The following is a 13315-nucleotide window of genomic DNA, read 5'->3' on the forward strand; positions in this document are numbered from 1 at the left end:
TGAGGAGCCTGCGTTCACTCGTGGGTGAGAGCAGAGCCTCAGGTGTCTCTCACCTGTCGGCAGCACAGGCGTCAGGCGTCAGGCCTCCGTGTCTGCGCGAATCGAGGCTCCACTCTGTTTTGTTTGTGAAAGCACCACAGAAGGAAAAACCAACACAAAGACAAGAAGGCTGCAGACAGTCTGGGACGTGCAGGGGATTTGTTGTATTGTTATACATCCATCAATTGGGAAAACTGTTGCAGATTAATTTTATTTTTTTTTGCTGACAAAAAGAAAAATATGATAAACATACAAGAAGTGAAGGAAGAAAGAAAAAGACCTCAGAGTCAATTAAGAGAAAAATGAAAACCTTAACTCTCAGTTCTCTGAGCAGCAGGACTCATTGTCGTCCCACAGCGAGACATCCAGAAGTCTCAAACTTAAGGTACCCAACAATGTAAATACTTGAATGTATTCACAGACCAAGAGGTGGCGTATCAGCCCCCCGACGGTCCCAGAAGGCAGCGGGCACGTCCAGACCATCAACAAAACAATCCTTCTATGTGTTGTCAGATGACTGTGAACTTTGGATTAACTAAACCTTTTCTCTTTGGGTTGATCCTCCCTTTGTGTTCGCAGTAGCATGAGCTCTGTTGTGAGACGTGTTGGGCTGGAGTTCTTCTCTGTGTTGTCTTGTAATTTGTATTTTTTGCACCTCTTTGTTTGACTGTGTTGTCACGGAAACGTCCTTGCCGCCTGCTGCATCCTCACCCTCATCATTAGATACTGAAGGAGAGTTACGAGGTAAGACGCCCTCCTCCCGATGTCTTTATTCACTGACGGAGCGCTGCTGCACTCGTAGCTCTGTTCTTTGTTTTGTCTTGTAATGCCAAGTGTTTTTGCTGATGTGAAATGATGGATGTGACAGGACGGCTGCTGTTTCACACCAGCAGAACTGATCATGGGTGTCTTATAAGAATGAGCCAAAAAAGTTTTTTCACTTCCCGGCTTCGCTTTGTTGTCCTGAAAACTTTAAACGGACTCATGACAACACGAATATAAAAACAGCTTTTCTAGATCACAAATATGAAGAGAAACGAATAATGTAGACGTTAATATCTCCAGTTTTTCACATTGACTTATTTAAAGATGGCCACTTCCTCTTGCTGTACAAAAGCGAAGCCAAAATATTCCTGATGCAAGTGCTACCATTTTGTTCTGGTGACATCATTTGGAGCCACAGTCTCGAGTTCCCGCCCACACACCTGTCTGGCCCAATAAGGAGCAGCACTCAGCTGTCAATCATGACATTTCAGCCTCTTTTTATAGCATCAAATAACTAAATTAAACCAAACTTATCAGAAAAATGAACACCTGGAGTGTTCAGTGTGATTAAAAACTACCTAAAATGACAGAAGGCCAATTTGGGAAAAATTTTGTGTACTTTTGAGTGTTTTTTACTTTTGAGTCCCATATGCTAACATGGAGGGGGATAGGGTTATGAGCTGTACTGCAGCCAGCCACCGGGGGGCAATGTAGAGGTTTTGGCTTCGCTTTAGAGCAGCTCTCATGCAAAAAGTAATAAAACGGTTCCCTTAAACTTGCAGTGTGGGACTGAACGGCTGTTACCCTCTGCTGTATTTCAGTCGACCTTCCCGCACGTCATGAGCACATTGTCAGTGTTTGTGTAATAACTCCCACTGCCAGAAGGGGGAGACAAAAGCTCCAATCTGCAAGTTTAAGGAGAAACATCACAGTTAAAAATTTCCACGCAGATAAGAATATCTGAAGATGGGTGTTGGACGAGTGAACTCGATGTTTTACGTAATCTCTGTAGGTCACTGTGACTTGAGCAATGCTTTCAAAGACCGAAAGTAATGATTTTAACACAATATTTTGACTTGTTGTTTGATCAGATTAAATCAGTTCCTGAGCCATTTTTAGACTGTATTTCACTTTATTAATTTATTTAGTTCTTGTATGACTGCTTGCTTCAAGATCTATTTCATATTGCACTCCAGCTGTTAAATAAATAGATAGAAAACAAATGGAAAGTAGAACGTCTCTAAAAGCTCAAATACAGAAATAAAATTTTCAAACTGAAGTATCTGGTCAGTTCAGATATCTTGTCTTTGTGTGTGTGTGTGTGTGTGTGTGTGTGTTCAGGAGGTTCAGGTGTGCACGGTGGACATGGGGATGACGACTGACAGCTCCAACCATCCTGACAACAAGACTAAAAACAGATACAGCAACATCCTGGCCTGTGAGTGCGCTTCAGTACCGTCAATATGTGCTTTTTGTAACTTCATAATTTGTTGCAGCTCAATTTTCAGTTTGCAGTCCTCCATACAACATCCTGCTGCCACAAATACTCACTAGAGCAACAAATGTGGATTAATCCGCCGCTGAAAATAGTCCCAACAAATGCGTTGTCTCCTCTTGTTTTCCTCCAGTGAGCATCTGTTGGGGGAAGTTACTGAACCTTGTTTTAAAAAATTGAACAAAATAGTTGTGTGTTTTTAAAGATTTACGTCTTCTGTAGGAACCAATGAGGTGCGAGCTGACAGGAAGTCAAACAGTATTGAGAGACAGGCCGACTGTTTGTCTTTTTGTGGGATTTTTTTGACGAAAATAAAAATATAAGTAATGCCTGACCTGAATTAAAATTTGTTTTCCATATTGATTATCCACATTTCACTCTGTTTTCTTGTCTTGGAACTTCAGATGACCACAGCCGGGTGCGACTCTCGCCACAGCCTGACAAAGACGGGAAGACGAGGGATTACATCAACGCAAACTATGTTGACGTAAGACACCCGTTTCAGCCCGTTTTTCAGTTTCATTTCCATGTGCGCTGCAAACCGAGGCCTTTGTCTTCACGCCCCCATCCTCGAATCTGCGCATTGAATCAGCCTGTCTAAAGCAAACACTTAATTCAATTGTAGTTTTATTCTCAAAGTCACTTCACTTTTCCAACTGTCTTCCTAAACCAAAGTCAGCCCCCCCCACCCCCCAGTTCTGAACCTATTCATTAGACATGCTGTTGTTAGCGGGGACCTGCATGGCTCTCCATTATGCTTATCATCGCACCATTAAAATCTCATCTTCAGTGTCTTGTTGTTTTGTGAAAGAGGACAGAGAAAAAAACCCAGCGACTGTCATGGCCTCTCTGGAGAGCCCACGTACAGGTTACAAAGTTGGTAAAAGCCCATTGAGGATCTTTCATGCTCACACTTTTGTCTGTGCCTCACAGCCTGAAGGCAACTTCACGCTGTCAGTCATGTGAAGGTTATTAGACTATTGAAGTGAGTGATTGAATGCTGCCCTCTGCTGAGAACATCTGACACTTTCTTTCCTGTGCTGGCCTTAAAGGAGCCCTGCGGAGTTTTCTTTTAACCAAACAAAAGTTATATTTACATTCAGCTTCTCACTGAAATCAATCATGTGAATCGTGGAGCTCTAAGAAACTTGAAAGGATTTTAAATCCCGCATTGTTTACCTCCACGTTTGCTTCTTCTTCTGTGCCTTTGCCACCTGCGTTGATTGATCATTGCAGCTAAGCATTAGCTCTTAATTATATTAATTAAAACCTTTTTACTCAATTTGGCATTTTCTTTCATGTGAGAGCCTTTACAGCGAAGTGAAGTAGGTCAAATCCATTTTTATAAATCTGAAATACTGCGGGTGTCCATTTAGATTAGTTACTTTTTGTTGTGCAGAAATTCACATTTTTTTCATACAGCACCTTTACAGATGGGAATGCAGGAAAAAAAACACAGCAGAGACTAAATACAGAAAACAATCCTGTCATCAGGATAAGAAGTCTGTAAAATGTGTTTTAATGCCATTTCCTGACTTTTCACCTTCACTTACACAGTGACATGTTTCAGCCCGTGACTGGCGTGAAATCCTCTACATGCATGATCCCCAGAGGATGAACCTTGATAACTCTGATGATACCCGCTCTCCCCATGAGGTTGACATTTGTGGCTTTTAGTGAAATATTTCAACAACAATTGAACAGGTTGCCGTGGAATTTGGAGCATAAACTTTGTCATCCTCTGACTTGCCATTGAACACCATCAGGTCAAAATTGAAATTTGTACAGGAGTTGATTTTCTGACCAAATGCCTGCAAAACCCATGTCAACTCACTTACAATGAGCTCTGTGGTTTGGTGGTTGCCATGGTTACACAGCAAGCGGAGCGGGAAAAGTTGAGCCATCAGAAAGAGCATTAAGCTGCCATTGTGTTTACAACAGAATGGAAACTGCAGTACTAAAACAAAACCTTGTCCATGGAAGCGAGACGGGTTTTGTGTTCTTGAAATTCAAGCAGCTCTTTTAGTTTTTAGAAGCTAACGCAGCCGCTGTGTGTTTTCTCAGGGATTCAAGCAGTCGCGGTCGTACATCGCCGCTCAGGGTCCCCTGAGGTCGAGCACCGAGGACTTCTGGAGGATGATCTGGGAGCAAAACGTCAGCGTCATCGTCATGATCACCAACCTGGTGGAGAAAGGAAGAGTGAGTGAACCAGACGTCAGTTACACAGTCTGAACTTACATCTGAAATAATGCAAGACTTTTATTTTACTTAACAGATGATCTGAGAAAAGCATCTGAAACTCAGAAAGCGAAAAGCGAAATTGTTTGTTGATTTCTTGATGCTGGCAGAGAGTTTGCTTTGCTGAGACTGTTCTGTATGTCTGCACTGACTGATCTCTTCATTTGGAGTAAAGATGAGATTCTCACTTGCATTTTGATCCTAATTTGATGTGTTCACTCCTCCTCCTCTTCCTCAGAGGAAGTGTGACCAGTACTGGCCAGCAGAGATGCAGCAGGAGTACGGCAGCTACCTGGTGACGGTGAAGAGCAGCAGGGTGCTCGCCTACTACACCCAGAGGACCTTCACTGTGAGGAACATCCACGCCAAAAAGGTCTGACCAACAGCCAATCAGGTCACAGAGTGACTCAAGTAGCTGCATTCAAATGCTCAAAAGCTTATCATTTAGGATGTTAGGATGCACATGAAACGTATGGAGGCTGGAGTGTGCCAAAATACTGCAGCGCTTTATGAAAACTGCATTTTAATGATGAAACAATAATCTCAAAGTTAAATAATAGTAAATTAAAATATCATTAGTCACCAATTAATGATTCTGTTTTAAATAATGAGGTAAAACTATTTAGTAATATTTTCATAACATTATGGAAACTTGCTAACAACAAAATGTTTTTTATCAGAGTAAAAACTGATAATATGGTGGCATTCATCAAAATAAAATCAAAATCATCATGTACAAATCATATGTTTAGCGTTGTAACTGGTTACCTGGAGACAGTTTCTGTCTAACAGCAATCTCTGAATTAAAGACTACAGAATATTTTGTTTTTCACTGCAGAAATTAACCACAGACAATTCATTGCTTTTATATTTTTGAATCTGTGATATTCTGTTCTATTTGTATGTGCCCATGTTACTGGCCTAGCACTGTTCAAGTTAATGACTCAAAGAAGACACCAAGTCCCTGCTGGAGGTCTTCTTTTGACCACTTCCTGTTTGGTCCTGTCCTCCTGCAGGGCTCTCAGAAGGGACGGAGCAATGAGAGGACGGTGGTGCAGTACCATTACACCCAGTGGCCCGACATGGGCGTTCCAGAATTCGCTCTTCCGCTGCTAAGCTTCGTCCGCAAGTCGTCACGTGCGAGGACGGACGACATGGGGCCTGTGGTGGTGCACTGCAGGTGAGATCTGAGAGTTTGTTTTCATTTACATCCTCGTGTGAGTAAATCTGGGCTTCACCTTGCTTTTCTTTCTGCAGTGCCGGCGTGGGCCGGACGGGCACGTACATCGTCCTCGACAGCATGTTGAAGCAGATGAGAGAAGAGAACAACGTCAACATCACAGGCTTCCTCAAACACATCCGCACGCAGAGGAACTACCTGGTTCAGACAGAGGTCAGAGGTCAACTTTCATGTGTACAAAAAAACGTTTCAGCGGGCTGTAGGCATCTGCTGGACAAAACCCAGGATGATTATAGTGTGAAAGGGAGAGTCTGCTGGTTTATCCATCACGACCTCCAGAAGTTTTTGTAGAGACATTCATGGCCCCCAGAAGATGAAGCCTCTCAGAGCCTGACAAAAATGAGCTAGCGAAGAGTATGGTGAATGTTAAAGTTAGTTGGTTTATGTGAAATGTAGATTTTCCTTTGACTTTGTCTGACGTGTGACTTATCAGTCCGCACAGGGATAATAACGATAAAGGTAAAATATTTTGTTGCTGAACAGGTTCCTGTATGGAGTCTGACCTCAGTGCTATCCGTCTCCTCTCTGCAGGAACAGTATGTTTTTATCCATGATGCCCTGGTGGAAGCCATCTTGTCTGGAGAGACGGAGGTGGCGGCACCTCACCTGCACAGGTACGTGGACGAGCTGCTGATCCCGGGGCCTGCTGGGAGGACGCGCTTGGACAAACAGTTCAAGGTGAGCAGCTCATCAAACAGTTGTGTTCACTGAACCTCTGCTGATGTTGATTGACTCGTTTAGACAAACGCTCAGCAGTGCCTGGCAGCCAGTGGTCTTTGGCTCTGGATGATCCCACAGCTGCTCTCTGCTGTGCTTTGGACAGGGTTTGAATATTCAAGTCTTTTCCGTGGAAAGCAACCAGTATTCCTGTAAAAAAAACTGGACATTCTTAAATCTGAAATGTAAATTGAAAGAATATTTGATATTTTAAGGCTGATCCTGATCTTAACAGGAATAAAGGTGGAAAAATTAATTCTGTTGTTATTAATATATCATGTAACTGTTACTAAAACAAGACAGCGAAATTAAGAACAAAATGCAGAACATTGAAACAAAAGCAGCACTTTAAACGTGCTAACGTTTAGCCGAGGACTGCAGGTCACTAACAGATGTTTGGTGTTTTCCACAGCTGGTTTGTCACTCTGAAGTGAAACAGTCTGACTACTCTGCAGCTCTCCAGGACTGCAATCGCAGCAAGAACAGAGACTGCTCCGTGATACCTGGTGAGTCCGACATGTTCGTCAGCTCACGAGCTGCGGCGTTTACGAGATAATGATGTCAGTTAGCCTCGTGCTAACTTTGAATGTTTAATTTGCCTGTTTATAAGATAAGATAAGATTTCCTTTGTTGTCCCACAATGGGGAAATTCAATTCACAAAGTGGATAGTGAAAAACAGGTAGGCTTCGATAAGAAAAACAATTTAGTTTAGCTACAGTTGACTTTAGTTAACTGAGATTATTGACAGCATATAAAGACGGACAAAATGAGAGCTCCCCAAAAGTGAAGCCAAAACATCAGGATGCCCCCTGGTGGCTCTTAAACCCTCCCCAAGTTAGCAGATGGGACATGAGCCAAAACAAAAACTCAAAGTACACTTCAAATAAATTTTCCCCAAAGATGGTTTCTGTCATTTTAGGCAGATCTCATCACACTGATGTTTTTTCAATTGTTTTTGTGTTTTTTATTTTTGACAAATTTGGTTTGAATTAGTTATTTGATGCTATAAAAAGTGGCTGAAAAGTCATGACTGGCAGCTGAGCGCTGCTCCTGATTGGCTCAGATGAGCATGTGGGCGGGAACTCGATTCAACGGCTCCACCTCCTGATCACTACTGCACAGACTCTGTCTCCAAATGATATTCCCAGAACAAGATGGCAGCGCTCGTATCAGGAATATTTTGGCTTCACTTTTGTACACTAGGAGGAAGTGGAGACCAGTCAGCCATTTCTATATGCGTGCAACTCTGAAATAGTTTGTCTGTCTTTGCAGTTGAGAGGTCGCGAGTACGCTTGTCTACAACGGCACAGGAAACATCAGACTACATCAACGCATCGTACATCACCGTAAGACGAAATTCCTTCTGTTCAGGTTTAAATGTTCTCCAGAGTCAGAGGAGAAGATGCATACTACTGATCCAGGTTGTGTTTTTCTTGAATTGTCTTCTCGCTTGACTCTGATATTTGTGTTGTAATATTTGTGATATTGTTAGGCTGCACTTGAGTGATACTGTGTAATCAATTTGAGACATTAGATAGTGAACAGAAGACGGCTTTGAGAAATTGGAAATGGATATTAAATCATAAATCTGTTCCTGCAGGGTTACAGACAGAGCAGCGAGTTCATCATTACCCAAAATCCTTTGCCTGGGACCATGAAGGACTTCTGGAGGATGATATGGGACCACAACGCCCAGGTCATAGTATCACTGCAGGGAACACCATCAGTCGAGGTGAGGAACTCCCATATACTTATACTTATCCCAAGTACTGTTGGGAGTATAAGTACTTGGATATACTGTATAAGTACTTGGATATACTGTACTTGGATCTTTCTTGTTGTTTTTCTTGTTGGATCAGAGTGTAATGTGTAACTGCTGACTTCCTGTGTTGTCAGACGCAGGAGGAGGCGGAGCCTTATGTCATTTGGCCCCGTAAAGGACAGCCAATCAGCTATGAGACATTCACTGTCACGCAGAGAAGTGAGAATCACATTTGTTTGGCCAACGAGGACATGCTGGTAGTCCGGGACTACGTGCTGGAAGCTTCACAGGTAATTGAAACCTGTAACAGGGCAGCTTTACTTTAGTCACAAAACCATGAAAAACAGGCTGTCAGTTCATAAATAGTGCAAAAAACACATTTCTCATCCAGGTTTCTGCTTTAATGCAATCAAAGTGAATATGATTAATCTGTGTTGCTCACAGAGTTGAAATTTACAGAAGCCATGAGAGGCAAGCAAAAAACAATTTTTCTAAATTTCGGCAGATGAAAAAGTTTTTTCTAGGCTTATTTTTCTGAAAATTTCTTAAATTTTTTTTGTGCTACTCACTATGGAAACAAAATACTAAAAGTATTTATGTTTTGTTCCAGGTAATTTTTAATTTCTCCCTGTGCTATACACAAAAGATACATATATGTTGGCAAGTTATGTTTGTGTAGCACCTATGCCTCACTTTCATAGTTTTGTCAATTACAGACATGCGCTCCTGATGTTCAACAGAAGGGAATTTACTTCTTTATGGATGGCTAGAAACGCACCACAATCATTGGTGGGAAGCTTGATCTGTTTTCTGTTTGAAATGTACAAAAAAACAGAGAAAATAAGCTAGCATGTTTTATGCTAACTTCCTGTGCTATACAGTGTGTACAATCAGTCCAAAATCCACTGTAAAATCTTTCCACATGCTTGAGGCAAATTCCAGTTGAAAGAAAGGCAAAAAAATCCCAAAAAACAATTAAAACTTATCTGGACAAAAACATATACACTTTTAGTCCTATTTAAAATATGAGGTAATGGAGCTTCCTGTGGCCAAAAGTGAGTATTAAAAAATAGGTGATTGAAAATGAGTATGACAACAAAAAAAAAAGAAAAATCACCTGTCAAAACTTTCACAGATTAATAAAATGAAAAAAGTGATAATGGCTCCCAAGATTTTTTTTTGTGTTGCTATTAAATGTTTTAAATCTCCTTTTTAAACTCACTTTAGGGTTTTATGACAAAACTGAAATTCACTCACCTTTAAGACTTTTCACAACAGACCTCTGAACCTCCTTATCTCATTAGGATGACTACGTTCTGGAGGTGAAACAGTACCACGCCCCCCGCTGGCCAAACCCTGACAGTCCCATCAGCAACACCTTTGAGCTCCTCAACCTGGTGAAAGAGGAGAGCGCGGCCAAGGACGGGCCCACTGTGGTCCACGATGAGTAAGACCTTCACTAGTCAACATTCACCTTTAGACTTGCATCTAACGGATTTCCTGGTCTGGTACTTGTAGAGGTTGGGTTTCTTTTTATTTTTTTATTCTAATCATTTATTTATTTTCAGTGTGGGTGGAGTCACGGCAGGAACGTTCTGCGCTCTGACATCGCTGACTCACCAGCTGGAGGTCGAAGGTTCAGTCGACGTCTTCCAAGTGGCCAAGCTGACAAACCTCATGAGACCCGGACTCTTCAGTGACATCGTAAGGCTGTTTCACCGTACACTGATGATACTGTACTGTCTGTTAATCAGTAAGACTTCATTAAGTTAATGTTAATCATTACTGACAGAAGTCCATAGGAGTTGTATTTTAAAATGATAGTACTGTCAAAATTACTTACACCACGATTTTATTTAAACATGATAAAAAAATAAAAGAAATAAAAAAAACTGAACAGTAGAGTATAAGAAATCTTCAGAAAACAAAATTTACACCTAAAGACACTGTGAATACAAGTAGGTTGGTTTAGGGCAGCTGACTGAGAATAACTTTGGAACGCAATGTGATTGCGTAATTTTGTTGGATGTAAATAGTTTAATTGTGAATTATAATGTCATATCTTTACTTCACAATTAAACTATTTAATTGTGAATTAATGTCATATCTTTAATTCACAATTAAATAGTTTAATTGTGAATTAAAGATATGACATTATAATAGGTACAGTAACAATGGTAACACAAATTGTTATTTCACAAGGCTACAGCATTAACTCATGCTGTCTTTTAGTGGTCTGTAATTTCAAATAAATTTCCTGAACAGAAAAAATAATTTGGTAGCAATTCCTGGTCAAATGGAAACGTGGAAAGGTAAAAATGCTCAGTTGAAACATTTACTAATGAATGAAAAAATGAAGTCCAGTTAATTGCAAGGCTACAGTAACCGAAATATGAAGTTATTCTTACAGTAATTATTACACATACACTAGCTGTTATAACGTGGGTTAGATATAGAGTTGTACCGATTAGCTTTACAAACTCAGCGACCTTCACCGATCAACTTATCAACTGTAATGAAGAAAAATCAACCAATAAACAAAGCAATTTTTAATAAAATTGAAGAATGTAGAATTTTGTTTGATATGGGTGATATCGGCTGATTAATCTGCTTTTTCCTTCTACAAACCATCGTTATTATGCTGGTCTTTAAGAATTCATTTTTCGTCGACTTCTAGTCACCAGGGGGCTTCCTATTTTCTCCATAAATTAGTATCAATCTACATTGCTCTTTCCAGTTGATTCCCCAGTACTTCATGCGGAAAATACAGACCCGTAAATTACCACGTTAACAGAGTAATACTGGGATACTGAAAGAACCATTTAACAACAAATTACCTGTTGTTGATTTACAGGAGCAGTACCAGTTCTTGTACAAAGCCATGCTGAGCCTCATTGGGACACAAGAAGACGAGAAAACCCTCCAGTCTTCCGACAACAACGGTACCATCGTGGTGGGAACCGCAAGCACTGCCGAGAGCCTTGAATCCCTGGTGTAACTGCAAATAAAAAGAACATTTACAAATGAGCAGCAGCATTTTGTCTCTCCTCTTCAGCCACCAACAGAGCTCCTTCTGATGCCAGACTCTTGCTACAACTACTCAGTAAAAACCCTTGTTGTTCAGGACGTTGTAGTTGGAGGCTGGCGCGTACTGAACGAATTTCTTCTTCATTGGATCTGGACTCCCTGCGGTTTTTGTAACGCGTGCCTTCCTTTTTTTGTACTTTTCATCCTGTTCTTCTAACTTTGATATGAGCTGTAGACTAACTGTCCAATGTTTTAATGCTGTACTGCCACATTTCACTCAACTAACAAACTTTTCCTAAACCTTTTGTATTTATTGGCACTGAGCCAAATGGTGGAAAAAAAGGGAAATCTGCATGTTTTTACATCAAATGAGATATTTTGTTAGCTTGTCTTTTATCTCCTGCACTGAACTCCTTTCTGTAAATACAGTACCATCGCAGCAGTAGCAGCAGTGTGCTATTGAAGTCAAATATAAAATAAGGGCCTGGAATAATGAAAAATAATAATCTAATGTAAATAATATTATAGTAATCAACTCGATGGACCAAATTTCTATTTATACTTTTAGATTTTATATTTTACCATTTTTAGTGCATTCAAATGTTATGTTTTAATTCTACTTGCTTAGTTTGAGAACATTAATGCTTTTATATTCTGGATTTTGTAACAGACTAAATATGATGCATGGGGTACTGACATGTTTGTTTTTTAGCTGGACATGAAACACTGCTGGATTATTAGCTAGGGGATTAAATACATGAAACACCAAAGAAAGAGCCTAATAGAGTGTTTTGTTACCTGCAGAACTACAACTGCAGCCACCCACTCAACAGATTTTCATGATGTTGGGGGCAGAAAGCACCTCTCGATGTGGAGGAGCAGCAGCTCTACTCTGAGCTTCACCCTATCCCTAAGGGAGCACCCCGCCACCTTGCGGAGGAAGCTCATTTCAGCCGCTTGTGTCCAAGATCTCGTTCTTTCGCTCATGACCCAAAGTTCATGACCATAGGTGAGAGTAGGAACATAGATTGACTGGTAAATTGAGACCTTCACCATGTTCATGCTCCCTCTTCACCACAACGGACCAATACATCGATCGCATTACTGTTGTCACTGCACCGATCCGCCTGTCAATCTCACACTCCCATCTTCCCTCACTCATGAACAACACCCCAAGATACTTGAACTCCTCCACTTGAGGCAGGAACTCTCCTCTGACCGGGAGGGGGTAGACCACCTTTTTCTGGTCAAGAACCATGGTCTCGGATTTGGAGGTGCTGATTCTCATCCCAGCCACTTCACACTCAGCTGCAAACCTCCCCAGTGCATGAAGGTCCTGGCTCAAAGAAGCCAACAGGACAACATCATCCGCGAAAAGCAGAGGCGGAAGGCCCCTGGCTATGCCTAGAAATCCTGTCCATAAAAATTATGAACCTCCATCCACTCCTGGTTCTCTGCCACTAAGGAGCTCTGACTAAGAGCGGTTCAAAAGCCTCTAATGAATGACATGACAACAAGGACGTGTACGTCGCCTAGATTGGCGTTACTGGAGCCCCACCCTGGAGCCAGGCCTGGGGGTGGGCGTCTGGTGGCTGGGTCTCTCTCCCGCTCTCCCGTAGGCTCACCACCCGCGGGAGGGTTCAGAATGGGCCGGTGCAATGTGGTTTGGGCAACAGCTGTGGGCAGGGGCCCCGGCGACCCAAACCCTGGTCAAAAACTGGCTATGGGGACATGAAATGTCACCTCACTGGGGGGGGGAGCCTACGCCAGTGCAGGAAATTGATCGGTTCCAGCTAGAGATAGTCGGGCTCACTTTCACACACAGCCTGTGCTCTGGAACCCAACTCCTGGAGAGAGGCTGGACTCTCTTCTGCCACCATGTGTTGTAGTTCTCCCCGGTGAACGAGAGGGTCGTTTCCCTGCGTCTTCGGGTTGGGGATAGGCCTCTCACTGCTGTCTCAGCCTATGGGCTGAACAGCAGTTCAGGGTACCAGGCTTTCTTGGAGTCGTGGGGAAGGGTGCTGGAAGGTG

At 41.9% G+C, this 13315-nt stretch overlaps 1 protein-coding gene across 4 annotated transcripts in view; it reads left to right on the forward strand.

Moving 5' to 3' along the window:
• The window catches only part of ptprz1a (protein tyrosine phosphatase receptor type Z1a), a 61222-nt gene extending 49168 nt beyond the window's left edge, over positions 1-12054 (forward strand). For 2 of the 4 annotated variants that reach the window (XM_046393645.1, XM_046393648.1), the window contains 15 exons: positions 763-783; positions 2146-2242; positions 2704-2786; positions 4364-4498; positions 4776-4910; positions 5554-5717; positions 5795-5930; positions 6309-6455; positions 6907-7000; positions 7768-7841; positions 8096-8227; positions 8392-8547; positions 9562-9704; positions 9826-9961; positions 11112-12054. In XM_046393645.1, the coding sequence (XP_046249601.1) occupies positions 763-783; positions 2146-2242; positions 2704-2786; positions 4364-4498; positions 4776-4910; positions 5554-5717; positions 5795-5930; positions 6309-6455; positions 6907-7000; positions 7768-7841; positions 8096-8227; positions 8392-8547; positions 9562-9704; positions 9826-9961; positions 11112-11255 (1797 nt within the window). In that variant the 3' untranslated portion in view covers positions 11256-12054. The remainder of the gene's footprint in view (positions 1-762; positions 784-2145; positions 2243-2703; positions 2787-4363; positions 4499-4775; positions 4911-5553; positions 5718-5794; positions 5931-6308; positions 6456-6906; positions 7001-7767; positions 7842-8095; positions 8228-8391; positions 8548-9561; positions 9705-9825; positions 9962-11111) is intronic. The other 2 variants (XM_046393646.1, XM_046393649.1) reach the window with 1 other exon arrangement.
• The last annotated feature ends 1261 nt before the right edge of the window (positions 12055-13315 follow it).

The sequence above is a fragment of the Scatophagus argus genome, chromosome 7 (genome assembly GCF_020382885.2).
Source record: "Scatophagus argus isolate fScaArg1 chromosome 7, fScaArg1.pri, whole genome shotgun sequence".
Lineage (NCBI taxonomy): Eukaryota > Metazoa > Chordata > Actinopteri > Scatophagidae > Scatophagus > Scatophagus argus.